Source organism: Physeter macrocephalus, unplaced genomic scaffold (genome assembly GCF_002837175.3).
Source record: "Physeter macrocephalus isolate SW-GA unplaced genomic scaffold, ASM283717v5 random_105, whole genome shotgun sequence".
Lineage (NCBI taxonomy): Eukaryota > Metazoa > Chordata > Mammalia > Artiodactyla > Physeteridae > Physeter > Physeter macrocephalus.
Genome location: NW_021145394.1, coordinates 67,406 through 83,845, shown reverse-complemented (window position 1 = coordinate 83,845; position 16,440 = coordinate 67,406). Strand labels below are relative to the sequence as shown.

Genomic DNA, 16,440 nt, shown 5'->3' with positions numbered 1-16,440 from the left:
GTGAGGTGAGGGGTCCAGACCCCCAGCGCGGTCACTCGCCAGTCCCCGCCCCGTCGCGCGGTCACGTGTCAGGCCCCGACCCGGAAGCGCGATCACGTGCCCTGCCGCCGTGACGGCGGAAGTGGCGCCGTTGCCAGGCGGCCGTTGCTAGGCGCGCACTGCGTGCTCTGCGTGGGGCGCGCGGCGGCCGAGGCGGGAAGCGCGAGCGGTGGCGCCATGGCCCGAGGTAGCGGCGCGCGGCGGGAGGGCCGGGGGCTCGGGGCCCGGGGCCGGGCGCCGGGGTCTGGGACCCGAGATCCGGCGCTGCCGCGGACGGGTTGGTGCTGAGACTCGCCCGGAGCCCAGTCCGCGCGCTGCGCTGGTTGTCACAGCTGGGGAGTGCGCAGACCCTGCCCCGGCCCCCTCCCTACACCCGCGGTGGGTCTGGCACCTCACACCCCCGTGTCCCCCAGTGTGGCAGCAGCCGTTCCTCAACGTCTTCAGACACTTCAAGGTGGACGAGTGGAAGCGGTCCTCTAAGGAGGGCGACGTGGCCGTCGTGACGGTAAGTGGGCCGGGGCGCCTGGCAGCAGGAGCGGCGGCCTCTCCTCTGTCTCCTGGGCCGCTTTGCTGCAGCCCTCCTGGCGCTCCGTGGGGCTGAGCGGGACGCCACGCCTCCCGTGTCTCTCTGCAGGACAAGACCCTCAAGTGCACGGTGTACCGCGTGCGGGGCCCTGTCTCTGCTGGCAATTACATCCAGCTCCCCAAAACCAGCACCCAGTCCCTGGGGCTGACCGGACGCTACCTGTACGTGCTGTTTCGGCCCCTGGCCGCCAAGCATTTCGTCATTCACCTGGACCTGTGTACCGAGGTTACAAGCTGGAGAGCGGGAGCTGCCGGTGGGGGCCCTGCACTCCTGCTGCAGTTTCCTCTCATCACGGCCATGCTGTATACCCACAGGACAGCCAGGTCATCCGAGTGTCATTCTCCAATTTCTTCAAGGAGTTCAAGTCCACAGCCACATGGCTTCAGTTTCCTTTCATCTGTGAGACTGGGACACCCAGGAAAGGTAACATGCAGATGAGGTGTGAACGGGTCATAGATGGTCTGGGAGAGGCAGCCAGCCAGAAGGCTCAGTGGGGAGGCAGGCCAGGGACAGCCTGGGTGGAGGGGTGCGTGGCTGTGGCCATGAGAGTGGGGACAGGCCGAGGACAGAGAGTGCTGTGGGCCAGTTGGTGAGGAGGTAGGCTCTGACCTTTGCTCCTGTCCTGCACACCTGGCAGGTGTGGGCTCCCCTGGTGCCCGCTGGACCTGCCTGCAGCTCGACCTGCATGACATTCTCCTGGTCTACCTGAACCGACGCTACAGTCACCTCAAGAGCATCAGACTGTGTGCTAGCCTGCTGGTCAGGAACCTCTACACCAGTGACCTGTGCTTCGATCCCGGTGAGGGCTAAAGGTGTGCTTAGCCTGCATCCCACCTGCTGTAACTTCCTGTGTGCTGGCCTCCACACCCTCCTTGGCACTTGGTGAAAATGCCCATGCTGTACCATCTTTGAGCCTCCCAGCTCCCAAGGCAGCCACTGGGGGAGGTGGTGGTTGGGCTGGTGGCCAGGCAGTACCCTGCTGGCTGGCACCTGGTGTTGTCTGGGCTGGGAGAGGGAGCTGGGTGGGCTTCCCTGGACTTTGCTCTTCGTAGCTGTCACTGTCGCTGAAGCCCGGCGTGCAAAACTGCCCATCACCCCCATACCTCGAGAAATGGCATTCCCCGTGTCGAAAGGGGAGAGCTGGCATGACCACTATGTCCACATCCGGTGAGCGGCTCTGCCTGTGTCCTGAAGGCAGCCGGGTGGAGGGAGGGCAGCTGGGTGGAGGGACGGCAGGGCCGCCCCTGGAAGCTGACTGTCCTTCCACCCCACCGAGGTTTCCAAGCGACAGCTCAAAAGCACCCTCCGAGGCATTTCAGAAGAGCTGTTCCCCTTCTGAGGCAGGTGGGCCTATGGGGCCAGCGGTGACCCAGGTTCAGGCCTGAAGGGCCCATGGAGCTCGGTGGGAGAGGGGGGCCTGATGCTGCATCTGGGGAGGTGAATGCAGCAGCATGATGCCTGCAAGGGTGAGGGGAGGCTGTCTCGAGACCCCAGACCCAGTGTGGGAGGTTCCGATTAGGGTGCCTAGTGGCTTCAAGCTTTCCAACTGGGAAGGGGTGCCGGGGCCCACGCTAGGGTGGGCTGCAGCTGTTGTTGTGGCTTCCCTCCTGCAGAGTAGGCAAGGCCAGGGCCCACTGCTGCCCCTTGCCCAGTGCCTTGTGGCCATGTCCTCACAGGCTTGTCTGTACTCTGCTCAGTGGGTTCTTCTCAATTGCAGTCTTAGCGGGGCCTGTGCCACGGCTTCTCTCTCACCCAGCGGCCTTCAGCAAGCCTGTTCAGGACAGCCTGGCCCTCATGGTCCAGAAGCATGGCCCCACAGCCGTGAGTGCCCTGTGCCCTCGGAGATGGGGCTGAGGGTGGTGGCCACAGGGTGCTAACAGGCACTTGTCCTCCCAAAGTCCCGCCAGGCCCCCTCTGTGCCCAGGCCCCTTCCAGAAGTCAGCATGTCCTCTGAGCGCTCCGAGGTCTCTAGTGTGGGTGGCCCCAGTGGCCGTAGCCAGGAGCCCTTGGCCTGGGTGGAGCCCACTGACAAGCACGTGGCCAGTGACAGCCTTCACTTGTCTGTGCATCAGACGACTGTGGAGCCCACGGCCCCAGAGGATGCGTCCCCACAAGAGGTGAGTGCTTTTCCCAAGGAAGGTGGGGCTGGACTGTGCCACCGAGGGGGGTGGGATGTGGACGAGGTGTGGATGGAGGGCTGCTGGGCCTCTGCCCACTGGGAACACGCGTGGGGCAGATGGTCCCTTCCCATCTAGTCTCCTGGCAGAAAGCAGAACCAACAGGAGGTGGCTTTGGGCAAGAATCGTTTTCAACAAAGAGTAAGGAGGGGGCTGGTGCCCTGACCCCAGCCCCAGTGGTTTGGGGCCGGGGCAGGCTCAGGCTCCAGGCAGGCGCAGGACTGGGGTACCTGGAGGGTCTAGCAATGTGATTGGATCCCTGATTTCCTGCCATAGAGTAGCTGGCAGAAGGCACTAGAGCCAGGTGGCTTTCTTGGGAGGCAGGCACCAGCTCTGGGTGGGGCAGCCCTGGTGGGACAGGAGTCTCGCCATTTTGGGGTCTCACTGTGAGTCTGCCTATTTCAGAGCTTCCTCCCGGATCCGGTCCTGAGGCTCAAGGGGGTCATCGGCTTTGGGGGTCACAGCACCAAATGGGTGAGGGGTCCTCTGTTCTTGCTGGGTCGTGCAAGTGTCAAATACACAGAGGGGACAGTGGGCATACCCCGTGTTTCCCTGAGGTGGCTGTGTGGACAGCCGAGCTCCCCCAGGCGTCGGGTCCCTTCACCGCTGCGGACACCCAGCCCTGCCCACATCCTCACACGCTCGGTGCTTCCTTGACGTGATGACATCCCGTCGCAGGCGTCCCTTTGTGTCGTGAATACCAGCCAGGTCGGTGCTGGTCCAATCACTCAAGCTTCCAGAGACCTGAGAGCCCTTGCTCACTCTTTAAAGCTTTGATGTGTGTCGGCTAGCCGAGTGGGGCCCGGTATGGGCGAGACTTGTGGGACCCTGCAGGGACAGCAGCCGGAGAGGATGCTATGTGCTCGCCAGGCCTTCCAGGACACGAACTCCGAGTCTTTGTGGGCTCTCTGGCCTTTTGTCACCTGAATCCCAAAGTTTCTTGTGTTGCAGACAGGGCTTAGAGGAAGCCCTGCCTATGCACACGTGCACCCGAGCTCTTTCTTCTTTTGGCGCGTGCATCCCATTGACTTCTGTGCGTGGGGCTCGGGGGAGTGCTGGCGTGGGGGGATGAAGACGACCAGCCTGTGACCTCAGCCTCTGGCCCCTGTGCTCAGGCCCTTTGGACCCGGGATGGGGCCGCCGTCGTGTACCCTTGCCATGCGGTCATCGTCGTCCTGTGTGTCAACACCCGGGAGCAGCGTCTCTTTCTTGGCCACACAGACAAGGTGGGCACCCTGGCCCAGGGGTGGCTTGTTCTGCAGGCACACACCTCCCTCACCCTGCTGCCCCCCAGGTCTCTGCCCTGGCGTTGGACGGGAGTGGTTCCCTGCTGGCCTCAGCCCAGGCACGGCCCCACAGCATGCTGCGTCTGTGGGACTTCCAGACCGGGGAGTGCCTGTCCCTGTTCCAGAGCCCAGTCCACACCGTCTGCTCCCTCAGGTGGGTGCAGGGTCTCCGATGGGGCTGGGGGCTGTGCCTGCAACACTGACCTCCAGCTCTCCATCCGCAGCTTCTCTGACAGCGGGGAGGTGCTCTGTGGTGTCGGCAAGGACCGCCACGGGCGGATGGTAAGCGGGCCAGGCTGGGGAGGTGGGGCAGCCCATCCTGGGGTGCAGACAGGCAGCAAGGGTCCCCCGCAGGCCTCCCCCAGCCCCGCTGGGCACCCCTGCGCCATCCTTGCCACAGAGTGTCTGTTTTACTCCTTCATGAATGAAGCTGATCTTTGACTGACTGAGTGGCCTCACTCTTTTCGGTGGCAAGTCCCCCACGCCTGAGTTGGGCGTGTTTAACATGCCAGCATCTCTGAAGTTGGGTGTTTCACCCGGGGCCTCTCCCCCACTCGTGGTTGTGTCTTCTCCTTTTTTGCATACACATGTCTGTGGAAGCCCCGGATGGGCACATGTAGGTTCCTCCGGGCCGCAGGGGCCAACTTCCCCACCGCCAACGCGCCTGCTTCTGTGGGAGAGGCCAGGCGGGTGGTGGGTGCTCAGCGGGGACTTGTTGCAGACGGTGGTGGTGTGGGGCACAGCCCAGGTGGGGCGAGGCGGAGAGGCCGTCATCCTCACCAAGGTGCACAGCGACGTTGACATCCAGGCATTCGAGGTGGCCTTTTTCGACGAAACCAGGTGATTGGCCGCCCGCCTGCCCACCCTCCGTGCTGGGACCCGCGAATTGTGAGCTGGCTCCTTCTCCCTGGCTTACCTCCTACCCCTCGCAGGATGGCATCGTGCGGGCGGGGCAGCGTGCGGCTGTGGCGGCTGCGAGGTGGGGGGCTGCGCTCCTGCCCCGTGGACCTGGGGGAGCACCACGCGCTGGAGTTCACTGACCTGGCCTTCAGGCAGGCCCAGGACGGCCACACACTGTGAGCCCCACCCTCCCTCCCCCAATGGCCAGGGCCCGCCCATTCCCTGCCCCGCCCCTCTGCCCCTCTTCCTTCACTTGTTACTTCTGCGTCTCTGGGCAGCTACGTCTGCAGCCGCAGCGGCCACATCCTGGAGATTGACCACCAGCACATGGCTGTGCGGCACGCTCGCCGCCTCCTGCCCACGCAGACCCCCGGTGGCCCCCTCCCACAGAAGCAGGCCTTCAGTTCAGGTAGGTGGGCCCTGCTGTGTTGGGATGAGCGGCCCTGACGCTTTGGGCTGACCGTGCCTCCCCCGACCCAGGCCCTGGCATCGCCATCAGCAGCCTCAGCGTCTCCCAGGCCAAGTGTGCCGTGGGCTCCGAGGACGGCTACCTGCGCCTCTGGCCCCTGGACTTCTCCTCTGTGCTCTTGGAGGCAGGTGGGGCCTCGACATCACCTTGCAACCAGGGTTGCTGCGGGAGGGCTGTGTCCCCGGGCTGGACGGCAGTCATGGGGCTCCAAGGGGCTGTGTCCTGAGCTGGGGTCCACCGTTGCCGAGCCCAGGAGTGGGTGGTCACAGGGGAGGCATCTGTTGTAGCTCACAGGGAGATGGGGCTCCAAGCAGCAGGGAAGCGCATTCCTCAGAGTCCTGGGCAGGGGGGCTGGGCATGGGCACAGCGTGGATATGGTCAGCCTGCCCTGGTTGGCCCAGGTGCCGGGCCCACCCCACTACAGGCCTGGGCGGTCACCTACCCACCCTGCCTGCAGAGCATGAGGGCCCCATCAGCTCCGTCCGCATCAGCCCTGACGGCCTGCGTGTGCTGTCCACCACCTCCTCGGGCCACCTGGGTTTCCTGGACATCCTGTCCCAGGAGTACAGCATGCTGGTGCGCTCCCACGCCGCCCCGGTGCTGGCCCTTGCCACTGAGTGCAGCCGGGGACAGCTGGCCACTGTGTCCCAGGACCACACTGTCCGCATCTGGGACCTAGCGACCCTGCAGCAGGTGGGGTGTGGCCGGAGGGAAGCCAGCCAGTAGGGAGGGACTGGAGGGCCGCAGGCCACACTGAGGCCCGGTGGGTGGGGCCCTGGGTCCTTCTGCCTGTGTTTGGGGCCTGAAGGTTCAAGGCATTTGGAGAGAGACTGGCTCTCGGGCCTTGTGGCCAGCTGGTTGCCCCAGCCTGTCCGCCCTCACATGGCGCCGTCCTCCAGCTGTACGACTTCACGTCTCCGGAGGAGGCCCCGTGTGCTGTTGCCTTCCACCCTACCCAGCCTACCTTCTTCTGTGGCTTCAGCAGCGGGGCTGTCCGCTCCTTCAGCCTGGAGACCACCGAGATCCTAGTGGAGCACAGGTGGGTGGCCAGCTGGCCCTGGCCCCACAGACGATCGAGGTGGAAGCTCCAGTGGTTTGTGGGTTCCCTGGGGAGTGTGGGAGACCGGGCAGTGCAGGGGAGGGCTGTCTACAGGAAGCCCCGCCCTCTGCTGCTCCTCGGGGATTCTGCAGGAGGTCTGGGAAGGTGCAGCTCAGGGGCAAGGCAGCGTCGTCTTGTGTGTGTGTGCAGGTGTCACCGCGGAGCCATCACCGGCCTGGCCGCCAGCCCCAATGGCAGCCTCCTGTTCAGCTCCTGCTCTCGGGGCTCCCTGGCCCAGTACCATAGCGGCGCGCCCCGGTGCCGCATCCTTCGTGTGGCAGGTCAGGCCACCAGGCCCAGCCCCAGCCCCTCTCTGGCCTCCCAGCCATCCCCTGGTCAGGTCCCCGAGGGGGTGGGGGTACGTGGTGCCCCCGACTGTGGTACTGCATTTCAGAGTCGCACTGTTGAGACCCCCAGAGCCAAGTGTGGTTTTAGGACTCACCAGCCCCCCGAGATTGAAGATCAGTGAGAGTCTGTGCCCACCCTTCCCCAGGAGGAAGTGAGCACCTGAAGCCTGAGCACCAGGCCAGCAGGGGAGTCGGCCCCCTCCCATGGCCACTGTAACTCGGGCCAGCCAGATGGTCACTTGGTGGTCACTCTGGGAGAGCCCCCAGCTTTCCTGGCAGTCCGTGGTGCCCACTGGTGTCTTGGTGCCCTCACATCCAGGCCCCATGGGGTGGCTGCTGTGGGATCTGCCCAGCCCAGGCTGGTGTCTTCCGCACCAGTAGGTCTCTGACCAGTGTCTGTTCTGGTGCCCCCGCCCCCCCCCCCGACCCAGCTGACTGCCTGTCCCCATGTGCCGGCAGCTAACGTGGTGTGCCAGGAGGCCTGCCCAAGCCCCAGCGCCCTGGTGGTCAGTGGGGACAGCCGCCTGCTGGCCTTTGTGGGTCCCTCCAAGTACACGGTGACCGTCATGGACACAACCTCACTGGATGAGGTGAGTCAACTGGAGCCCTCCCTGTGTGCAGTGAGGGCGGAGCCACGCCAATTTGGCCCACAGACCCCGTGGGCACCCTGACCCTGGCGGCTGCGGGTTTCCCAGGGTGGGAGGCCATGCTCATGTCAGAAAGGAACTGGGCCCTGCGCCCCTCATGGCACAGAGGACATGTGAGCTGTGGGCAGCCTGCTGGATGGGTGCCCAAGGCTGCCCATGGCCCGGGCCCCAGCTCTGGGGGCTCGAGCTCTGGCCGGAGGTCGTGGTGAGGACACTTGCTGCTCTCCCTCAGCTGCTGAGGGTTGACATCCGCACTCTGGACCTGGCTGGCAGCCGCCTGGACTCAGCTGTGGCCGTCTGCTTTGGCCCCGCACCCCCTGGCCACTTGGTGGTGTCCACGTCCTCTAACATGGTTGCAGTGCTAGATGCCACGTCGGGCCGTTTGGTCCGGGAGGTGAGCCCAAGACTGCGGCTGGTGGCCTGGCCTCCCCTGCCTTCCCGGCTCCGGCCTTGGTGCCCGCAGTGCCCAGAGGACGGGAGGCCCTGGGCCGCTTGCTGCTCCCTAGAGGTTGTGTTCTGTGAGAAGGGGGCTCCCCCAACTGGTGGTCCTGTGTGCTCCGACCTTTTCCCTCAGCAATCACCCTCTCTCACAGCTGTCCTGTGTCCCCCCTGCGGCCTGCTCTGTCCTAGCTCTCAGCGGGGATGGCCGTTTTCTGCTCACAGCCGCCCACCGGGCCATCAAGGTGTGGGACTACTCAGCACAGGCCGGCCCTGGCTGCCAGGTGTGTGCTCTGGGTGGGCGCACAGCAGGTAGGAAGGAGGGTGGAGGACAGTCCCTGAGGTTCCCCAGTGCCTGCTGGGGTCCTCTTGGTCAGTCTGCAGTCTGGTGGCCAGGTGTCTCCAGCTGTGCCTCAGTGGTCTCTATATGCCACACTGCTGCCCTCAGGTGTACATCGGCCACTCAGAGCCTGTGCGGGCCGTGGCTTTCACCCCCGACCAGCAGCAGCTCCTTAGTGTGGGAGACGCCATCTTTCTCTGGGACGTTTTGGCCCCCTCTGAGAAGTCCCCTCCAGGAAGGCAAGTTCCTGCCCTCGACATGCATCTGCCAGGCCTCCCTCTGCACCCCTCCGCCCCACCTGACCATCTCTCTTGTCACCTCTGCAGCGTCCAAGGCTCTCCCGGGGCCCCCCCAACCTGCGAAGCTGGTGAGTGGTCCCACCACACCGGCAGGCTCTATGGTGATGTCTGGTGCTGGCACTGTAACCGCTGTGGGTGCACAGTGCTGTTCTTTTCCTGGGGGTCCCGATGCAGAGCTGGTTGGGCGTGATGGGCTGGGCACACCTCCTGCTCTGCCATCCCCGGGCCCTGAGCTCAGCCGAGCTCCTTCTTTCCTCAGGCCTGGGTACAAGACAGCTGGAGGACATGGTGTCCGGGGCCAATGGGCTTCCCCGGCAGCAGGTGCCCATGCCATGCCAGGCGTCCCCACCCTGGCTGGACATCTGTGCCAGGCCCCCCAAGGACCATGATGGTGAGGGCAGGGGTCCTGGGAGGGCCTGGAGGGGATGTGCGTCTGGCTCCCATCCAGACATGCTTTGCTGCTCCTGGCCTGGGGGAGGGGCAAGGGCATGGGGGTGCTCTGTTCCCTCGTCTCACTGTCTCCCCACCCTCCTCAGGCGCTTTCTCCATGTCAGATGAGAGCCGTGGCCCTGAGGGTCTCCGCCAGGCCTCAGGCCCACCTGTGCTGGTGCAGAAGGAGGCTGGCAGGGCCGGTGATGGGGCCTGGGGGCCCATGGGGGGCCCCTGGGACCTTGGCAGGCCTCCCCATCCCCGTGGTTGGCCCAGTAAGCAGGGGAGGGGCAGCAGGGTGGGGCAGGGTCACTCATAACTGGACCAGGGCCCAGTTGCATGTACCATGTGGACTCCAGGTGGCCTAAGGACAGACCTGGCTGCCCCTGGCAGACAAGGGATGGTCACCTACAGGGCAAATGGAGAGCCCAAGGCCCCTGTTGGGCCAGGTGGGTGATGGGACATGGCTCATCTGTACCCTTTGAACCCAAGTGTCTGACCAGCCAGGGCAGGGTGACTGCAAGGAGGGTCAGTGTGTGGTCCCTGGGGGTTCACAGCCTCATTCCCTTCCCTGACAGATGCCTGCAGCACTGGACGAGCCAGGGCCCAGCCCCCCACTCGCCCAGACTCCTATCGGCATTTCACAGCTCGCTACAAGGCCTCCCTGCTGGCCAAGGTTGGCTGGGTGGGGCGTCCTCATAGTCCCTGCCACCAATGGATATCCTGGAAGCCCAGGGGTCCAGGCGGCATGGCCCTGTGGTGTCTGGGGGTACTCCTGCTCCCCGGTAGACACAGGTTCCCTGGGGTTTCCCTGGGGCAGCTCCCAGAGCTGACAGCAGCCCAGGCCTTGGTGGCAGTCGCCGCACGGGTCACTCCTCCGCCCTGAGCCCCATGTTCTCACTGGGCTGGTTAAGGTTCTCACTGTCACGCGATGACTGGACCCAGGCGTGTCCTGCTGAGCCCACACACTCGCTTCACTCCATGGTCCTGGCTCCCCTTCACCTCCCCACCAGCAGGCGCCTCCCCATCTCCTCCTCCTGCCTCCCTGTCTGCATGCTGCATGCCAGGCTCCCAGTCCCGCTGGCCACCGCGTGTAGACTTTGGTGCCCACGTTCCTGCTGTTTGCCTCCTCCTGGGAGCATGCATCTACCAAGGCTCAGTCCCACTCCCGGCCTGATGGGCAGAGCTTGAGGTTGGGGAGCTGGGCTGGGTGGGCCGGCGCCAGCATCCTGAGTCCACTTCCTCACAGGGCCTCTCCTTCCCTGCTGTCGGCGATGAGCGGCTGCACCTGAAGGCCGTCATGGGTTACAACGGGAATGGGCGCGCCAACCTGGTCTGGAGGCCGGACACAGGTGGGGGCCACGGCCCAGATGCTGCAGGGCGGGCTCAGTTCTGTCCACCCCTAGGCCAGGCCCCATGGAGGGGCCTGCAGGTGGTTTGGGCTGCAGGGCGGGCATGTCCTCCTGGTGGCACTTCTTGCTGTGAGCAGGAGTTCTCCTTGGGGTGGGGTTGGGGGGTGTGGGCATAAGTGCCTGGGGCTGTGGGGCTGATGGGCCGGGCGCTTCCTCCCTGCCCACAGGCTTCTTCGCCTACACATGTGGTCGCCTGGTGGTGGTGGAGGACCTGCACTCTGGTGTCCAGCAGCACTGGCTCGGCCACACTGAGGAGATCTCCACGCTGGCCCTCAGCCACGATGCCCAGGTGCTTGTCCTGCAGCCCGCCTTGAATGCCCAGGGCCGAGGTGTGCCTCGGAGCTTGGCTCCTTGAACTGCGTGTGGCTGGCTCTCGCTTCCAGAGCAGCCCTTTACCCAGAGCGGGAACGGGCCCGTGGACTGCACCCTTCCTGCTGACCACCCACCCACCTGCCCGCCAGGTGCTGGCCTCTGCCTCAGGCCGAAGCAGCACTGCCTCCCGCTGCCAGATCCGTGTCTGGGACGTGCCGGGGGGTTCCTGTCGGCAGCTCCTTTCTCATCACGACACTGCTGTCCAGGCCCTGGCTTTCTCACCAGACGACAGGCTCCTCGTCACGCTGGGTCAGCAGGGCAGGGGCGGAGGACAGTGGTCTCGGGACTCCCCTGCCTGTCCTGGGAACCCTGGGCAGCTGACGTGGTCACTGTGCATCTCCCCCAGGGGACTATGGCGACCGCACCCTGGCCCTGTGGAGCACGGCCACCTACGAGCTTGTGTCCTCCACGTGCCTCCCAGAGCCAGTACACGGCGTGGCCTTCAACCCCTGGGACACCGGCGAGCTCGCCTGTGTGGGCCAGGGTGCTGTCACCCTGTGGCTCCTGCAGCAGCGTGAGGGTGACGTCAGCCTCCAGGTGCCAGGGTTCAGAGGAGGTTTTGGAGGATGGGGTCTGGCTGGGCCCCAGGGCATCACTGAGCCACACTGCACTCGTGTTCCTCCAGGTCCACCGAGAGCCCATCCCTGAGGAGGTGGGGGGGTGCGAGCTGACCTCGCTCTGCTACGGGACCACACCCCTGCTCTTCTGCGGCTCCAATGCTGGCCAGGTGTGTGTTTGGGACATGTGTGCCAGCCGCTGCTTCCTGGCCTGGGAGGCGGACGACGGTGAGATCGGTGGGTGTCTGACGGAGCCCCCGTGGCCCTTGACAGCTTGGGGCTCGGTTCTCCCTGGGAGTCCCAGTGCTGGGGCGGTGGACACCGTCTTGAGTCCCAGGCATCTGGGGACATGGCTCACGGCATCTCCTGTCCCCCAGGAGTGCTGCTGTGCTCGGGCGCGCGTCTGGTCAGTGGCAGCAACACCAGGCGGCTGCGCCTGTGGGCCGTGGGGGCCGTGCCGGAGCTGAGGCGCAAGGGCTCCGGGGCCAGGTGAGCATCCACAGTGTGTCTGGGAGCTGGCACTCTGTTGCCAGCTGGGCCCGTCCCCCAGGGGACATGCTCGTGCAAGGCCAGGGCCCGTGGGCCAAACCACCTGGCTCCCTCGGCTCTCGCTGCTGCCACCCCTTTGACCCCCTGCTCCTCCAGGTCTAGCTCTGTGATTATGGAGCGTGAACTGACCCTTGACGGGGCCGTCGTGAGTGCGGTCTTCCACGAAAGCATGGACATGGGTGTGGTGGGCACCACAGCAGGCACGCTCTGGTACATCAGCTGGGCTGAGGGCACCAGCACCCGCCTCATCAGCGGCCACCGGAGCAAGGTGAGGCTGCTGGGCCACCGGCTTGCCGCCGAGGATGTCTGAGGGGATCCCAGCCCGCACGGGCCGGGCAGCTGCCGCGTGCTCCTTCCGTCCCCGCCCCCAGGGTGCTCCCAGCCCAAGCGCAGCTGCGAGTGTCCAGGCGTTCCCAGGACCAGCTGCACCCCCGGAACCACGCGCCCCCTCCCCGTGGGCACGGGGTCCATGCCGTGTCCGGTGTCCGCGTGCAGCAGCCCCAGGCCCTGTGGCCTTCTTGACCCTTCCTCTTTCCCGCCACTTTATTCTCTTATAGTTTACGTGTTGAAGAAAACTGGTCATCCACCCTGAAGTCTTCCACCACCGTTGTTAGACATGCTTCCCTGGGGTCCAAGGGGTCTGGAAGCTGGGCCAGGGTCTAGTCAGGGCCAGCCAGTCCCAACGTCACTTCCTTCTGGGAGCGCTGTATCTCCCACCAGTGATGCCCTTGTCTGGCGGCAGGAGTTGCAGGTGGCAGTAGTCTGATCCCTCGTTCCTTCAGGAGGGAAGTGGCCTTGAGAGCTCTCAGATTTCCCAGGGCTGGGACAGGGCAGAGGTAGATGAGTCTCTCCCTTGTGGACCAGGTTCCCCAGCAGCAGCCAATGTGTTACTTTCTGAGAGCTATTAAGGGCTGGTGGGTGGAAACGTGGGTCTGGCTTCCCCACCGTCACTTTCTCTTGATGCTCATGGAGTCCTGGTCTCGGCTGGTGGCAGGGTCTTCAAGTTGGCTCCTGAGTCTTTTTAAAAAAATTCTACGTTCATTTGTTCAGGGGTAACAGTAGCCAACAAAGAAACTCTTGTGTGATGTAGTGAGGGTTACATGTTTCCTTTTTCTTTGGTAACGGCTTTACGTCGAGGTATAATCTGTGGGCCACACACCCATGTAACGTCAATGGTTTCTGAAACACTTGCAGAACTGTACAATCATCACCGCAGTCACTTTCATCCCAGAAGGAAACCCCCCCACCCATTAAGCACTCACCACCCAGCCCCTGGCAGGCACTCACCTACTTTGTCTCTGTCGGTTTGCCTGTTCTGGATGGTTCCTGTGAACAGAAACACACTCTGTGGTGCTTTTCTATCTGCTTCTCTCGCTGAGCATCGTGTTTTCAAGGTCCATCCGAGTTGTAGCAAGTGTCAGTGCTTCACTCCTATTTACTGCTAAATACGCTTCTGTGGTACAGATAGGATGAGTTTATCCACCCACCAGGGTATGAGCTCGACGGTGCTGAGTTCTTGACCTGAGCTGGTGGTCATTGGTGGTCCCCCTCTTCAGTGGACCACAGGTGCTCCAGCCTCTCCCTCTGCAGCTCCGCCCAAGATCAGACTTGGCTGTTCCAGAGCCTGTGGCCGCTCCAGTGGGAAATGGGCTTAGAGGTCACGGTCTGAGGCCCAGAGGGGCCCATCACTTCTCAGCCGAACAGACCTAAATTATTATTTTTCTAAGATAAAATGCATGAGGAGTTTATACTTATGCTTGAAATTCACATTCAGGACTCGGCTATTTTTTTTACCTCATTGGTGCATGGCCTGTCTCCTTTTTTTTACACCAGAGATCCTGACTCTGTGTAATCACACAACTTTTGTCCCTCGATACACATGACACACGCACGCGCGCACACACACACACAAACACGACAATCTCAGCCCCACCCCCCCTGCTGTGATGAGGCCCAGGAGTGGCCCCCTAGGAGTCCCATGTTCTAGGTTCTGTCAGGACAGTTACTTCTGTGACGTCCCAGCAAGTGGATTGTCAAGTTCAACTGACTGGTGGGCTTCTTGCAATTTGGATTCCACCCAGGTCTAGTGTGGGGACACTTGGGAGGGAGGGAGGTCAGGACAGTTTCTTTGTGCCATATGGGGGGCCGGGGCCAGGTAAGCTCGAGGGGGAGATGGACGCTCTCATGAATGACCTGGCCATGCTGTGTTCCCTCTCTGCTTGAGGGCCATGGGCTTCAGGTAGAGTGGTGGCTCCTCACAGGTGAACGAGGTGGTCTTCAGCCCCAGCGAGTCCCACTGTGCCACGTGCAGTGACGATGGGAGCGTGAGGGTGTGGAGCGTGGCCAGCATGGAGCTGCTGATCCAGTTCCAGGTGCTCAGCCAGGTACTTGCGGGGCGCCTGGGGCTGGGGTGCACGCCCGGGGCTCCGGCAGCCTCATTCTCCCTCCAGCCTTGGTGTCTGTCTGTGGCCTTGGGCCTGGGCCCCTTCCCCTTCCCCAGGGGAGTGCTGATGTTTTCCCACCGTGGGTCCCCAGAGCTGCCTCTGCCTGTCTTGGAGCCCCCCATCCTGTGAACGCCCAGAACAGCAGCGGGTGGCAGCAGGCTACAGTGACGGCACGCTGCGGCTCTTCAGCATCCCCCACATAGCGATGGAGCTCAAGATGCATCCCCACTCGGCTGCACTGACGGCCATCGCCTTCTCTGCTGACGGTGAGGCCGGGCTCATGGTGACAGCATGGCTTCTGCCTGGCCCAGGTCACACCTTTGGGCTGAGGGCTAGGGGCGCGCAAGTAACAGCGTGGTCTCTGCCTCACCCAGGTCAGACCATCCTCTCCGGAGACAAGGATGGGCTCGTGGCTGTGAGTCACCCTCGCACGGGGATGACCTTCCGTGTGCTGAGTGACCATCGGGGAGCCCCGATCTGCACCATCCAGAGCACGAGAAGAGAGGTGAAGTAGCCTCATGAGCCTGCAGGGCCGGCCTGAGCCGAGGGTGCTGGCAGGGAAGGGGATGGGAGAGAAGGGCAGGCAGCACCCACCAGCCTTTATGCCCCCAGTATGGAGACTTCGGGGCAGAGGGTGTGGACCTGTGGCTGGCTGCCAGCGGGGACCAGCAGGTCAGCGTTTGGGCCTCCAACTGGCTGCAGGACTGCTGTGAGCTCGTGGACTGGCTGAGCTTCCCAGCGCCCGCCCTCACGGAGGTAAGAGTCCCGGTGGCCCTGTGGGCGGGGTGCCCCCCACCCTGCCACAATGTGCTGTGCCCTCCACAGGTTCCCAGCTGCCTTCCGCCCTCCCTCACCGCCTTCTGCCCCTGGGATGAGGCGCTGCTGGTGTGTGCGGGCCTTGGTGTGCACCATGAGGTGATCTTCTACAGCCTCCGCCAGAAGCAGGCACGTGCACCCCTCCGTGTGGTTCTGGGAGCCTGAGGGACCCAGGGCTGGGGAGGGGCAGGTCTCAGGGCCACGGGAACCCCCGCCCAGTGCCTCATGCTTGCTGTCTGCAGGTGATGGAGAAGATCCCACTGCCTTTCTTGGCTGTGTCCATGAGCCTGTCCCCTGGGGCCCACCTTATGGCCATTGGCTTCTCTGGTGAGTGCTGGTGTCTTGAGTGGGTCCCAGTGGGTACACCTGTGCCCCCACACTGAGCCGTACCCCTCGTCCCTGAAAGTGGGGTGAGGACACCTGCTCCAGGGGAGTCTTAGATAGGGTCAGGAAATGAGGGGGGTGGGGTGCCAGGTTCCCCCAATGAGGCACTGGCCCCAGCTGGAGACAGAGCCATGGTGGGTTGGAGGAACCCTGGGTCCTGAAACTATACAGACACAGGCACAGGGCCCACAGCACCCTACCTGCCCCAGCCCACTCCATGCTGTCCCCTGGCAGAGCGTGTGCTGAGGCTGGTGGACTGTGTGTCGGGGGCCGTGCAGGACTTTGCTGGCCATGATGACTCGGTGCACCTGTGCAGGTTTGCCCCATCTGCTCGGCTGCTCTTCACGGTAGCCCACAATGAGATACTGGTGTGGGAAGTCACAGGCCACTGACCCCCAGTGGGGAGTGCGGGGTCAGGTGTTGCCCTGCTGGTCAGCCGGGCACCTGGCCTGGGCAGAGGCTTGGCTGAGAAGCTGGGTTGGCCGGGGGCCTTGTGCTGGGCCAGGATGGCTGGGTGGGCTTCACCCCTCCACACCTGGCGGCCCAGGAGTGTGTGCAAATCATCAAGACCTTGAACATGTATGAAGTGCTTATTGCCTCTTTTCCTTTGGGCTTTTGTTTCTACCTTGTACAGTTCAAATAAATGTGGGTGTTGCATTGAGGCATTGTCTCCTGGTCACTCCAGACTGTCTGAGCTCAGTTTCTGCCCAACCTCTAGACCTCCTGCTCCCTGCCAGGGATCCTGACCCCTGCAAGAGGCGCGGGAGCCTGAACAGGAGCTGCGGGGGCTGGGCGGCACTGGGCAAAGGCCCCGCCGCCCTGGCAGGTGTGGCGCCGGCAGTGCCCGGCG

General features: G+C 63.8%; 1 protein-coding gene across 1 annotated transcript; it reads left to right on the top strand.

Annotated features, from left to right (window-relative positions):
• The first annotated feature begins 182 nt into the window (after positions 1-182).
• Positions 183-16,240, top strand: WDR90 (WD repeat domain 90). The gene is made up of 42 exons (XM_028484021.1): positions 183-226; positions 453-544; positions 674-850; positions 940-1,048; positions 1,263-1,424; positions 1,678-1,792; positions 1,902-1,969; positions 2,343-2,446; positions 2,524-2,742; positions 3,208-3,276; positions 3,918-4,028; positions 4,097-4,242; positions 4,313-4,370; positions 4,810-4,928; positions 5,021-5,164; positions 5,267-5,397; positions 5,469-5,585; positions 5,915-6,150; positions 6,357-6,496; positions 6,707-6,837; positions 7,363-7,493; positions 7,783-7,944; positions 8,144-8,272; positions 8,437-8,567; positions 8,655-8,695; positions 8,887-9,018; positions 9,164-9,331; positions 9,635-9,732; positions 10,306-10,408; positions 10,636-10,757; positions 10,930-11,089; positions 11,187-11,377; positions 11,466-11,634; positions 11,775-11,886; positions 12,043-12,214; positions 14,208-14,330; positions 14,482-14,656; positions 14,765-14,895; positions 15,003-15,146; positions 15,216-15,335; positions 15,449-15,533; positions 15,825-16,240. The coding sequence occupies exons 1-42, from the start codon at positions 217-219 to the stop codon at positions 15,980-15,982; spliced, it is 5,415 nt and encodes a 1,804-aa protein (XP_028339822.1). The 5' UTR covers positions 183-216; the 3' UTR covers positions 15,983-16,240.
• Positions 16,241-16,440: the final 200 nt, after the last annotated feature.

Excerpts from the sequence above, each read along its gene's own strand:
- WDR90 (XM_028484021.1), top strand. Across the intron at positions 5,586-5,914 it reads CTCTGTGCTCTTGGAGGCAG|AGCATGAGGGCCCCATCAGC; the intron begins GTGGGGCCTCGA and ends CCCTGCCTGCAG. Across the intron at positions 15,147-15,215 it reads CAGCGCCCGCCCTCACGGAG|GTTCCCAGCTGCCTTCCGCC; the intron begins GTAAGAGTCCCG and ends TGCCCTCCACAG.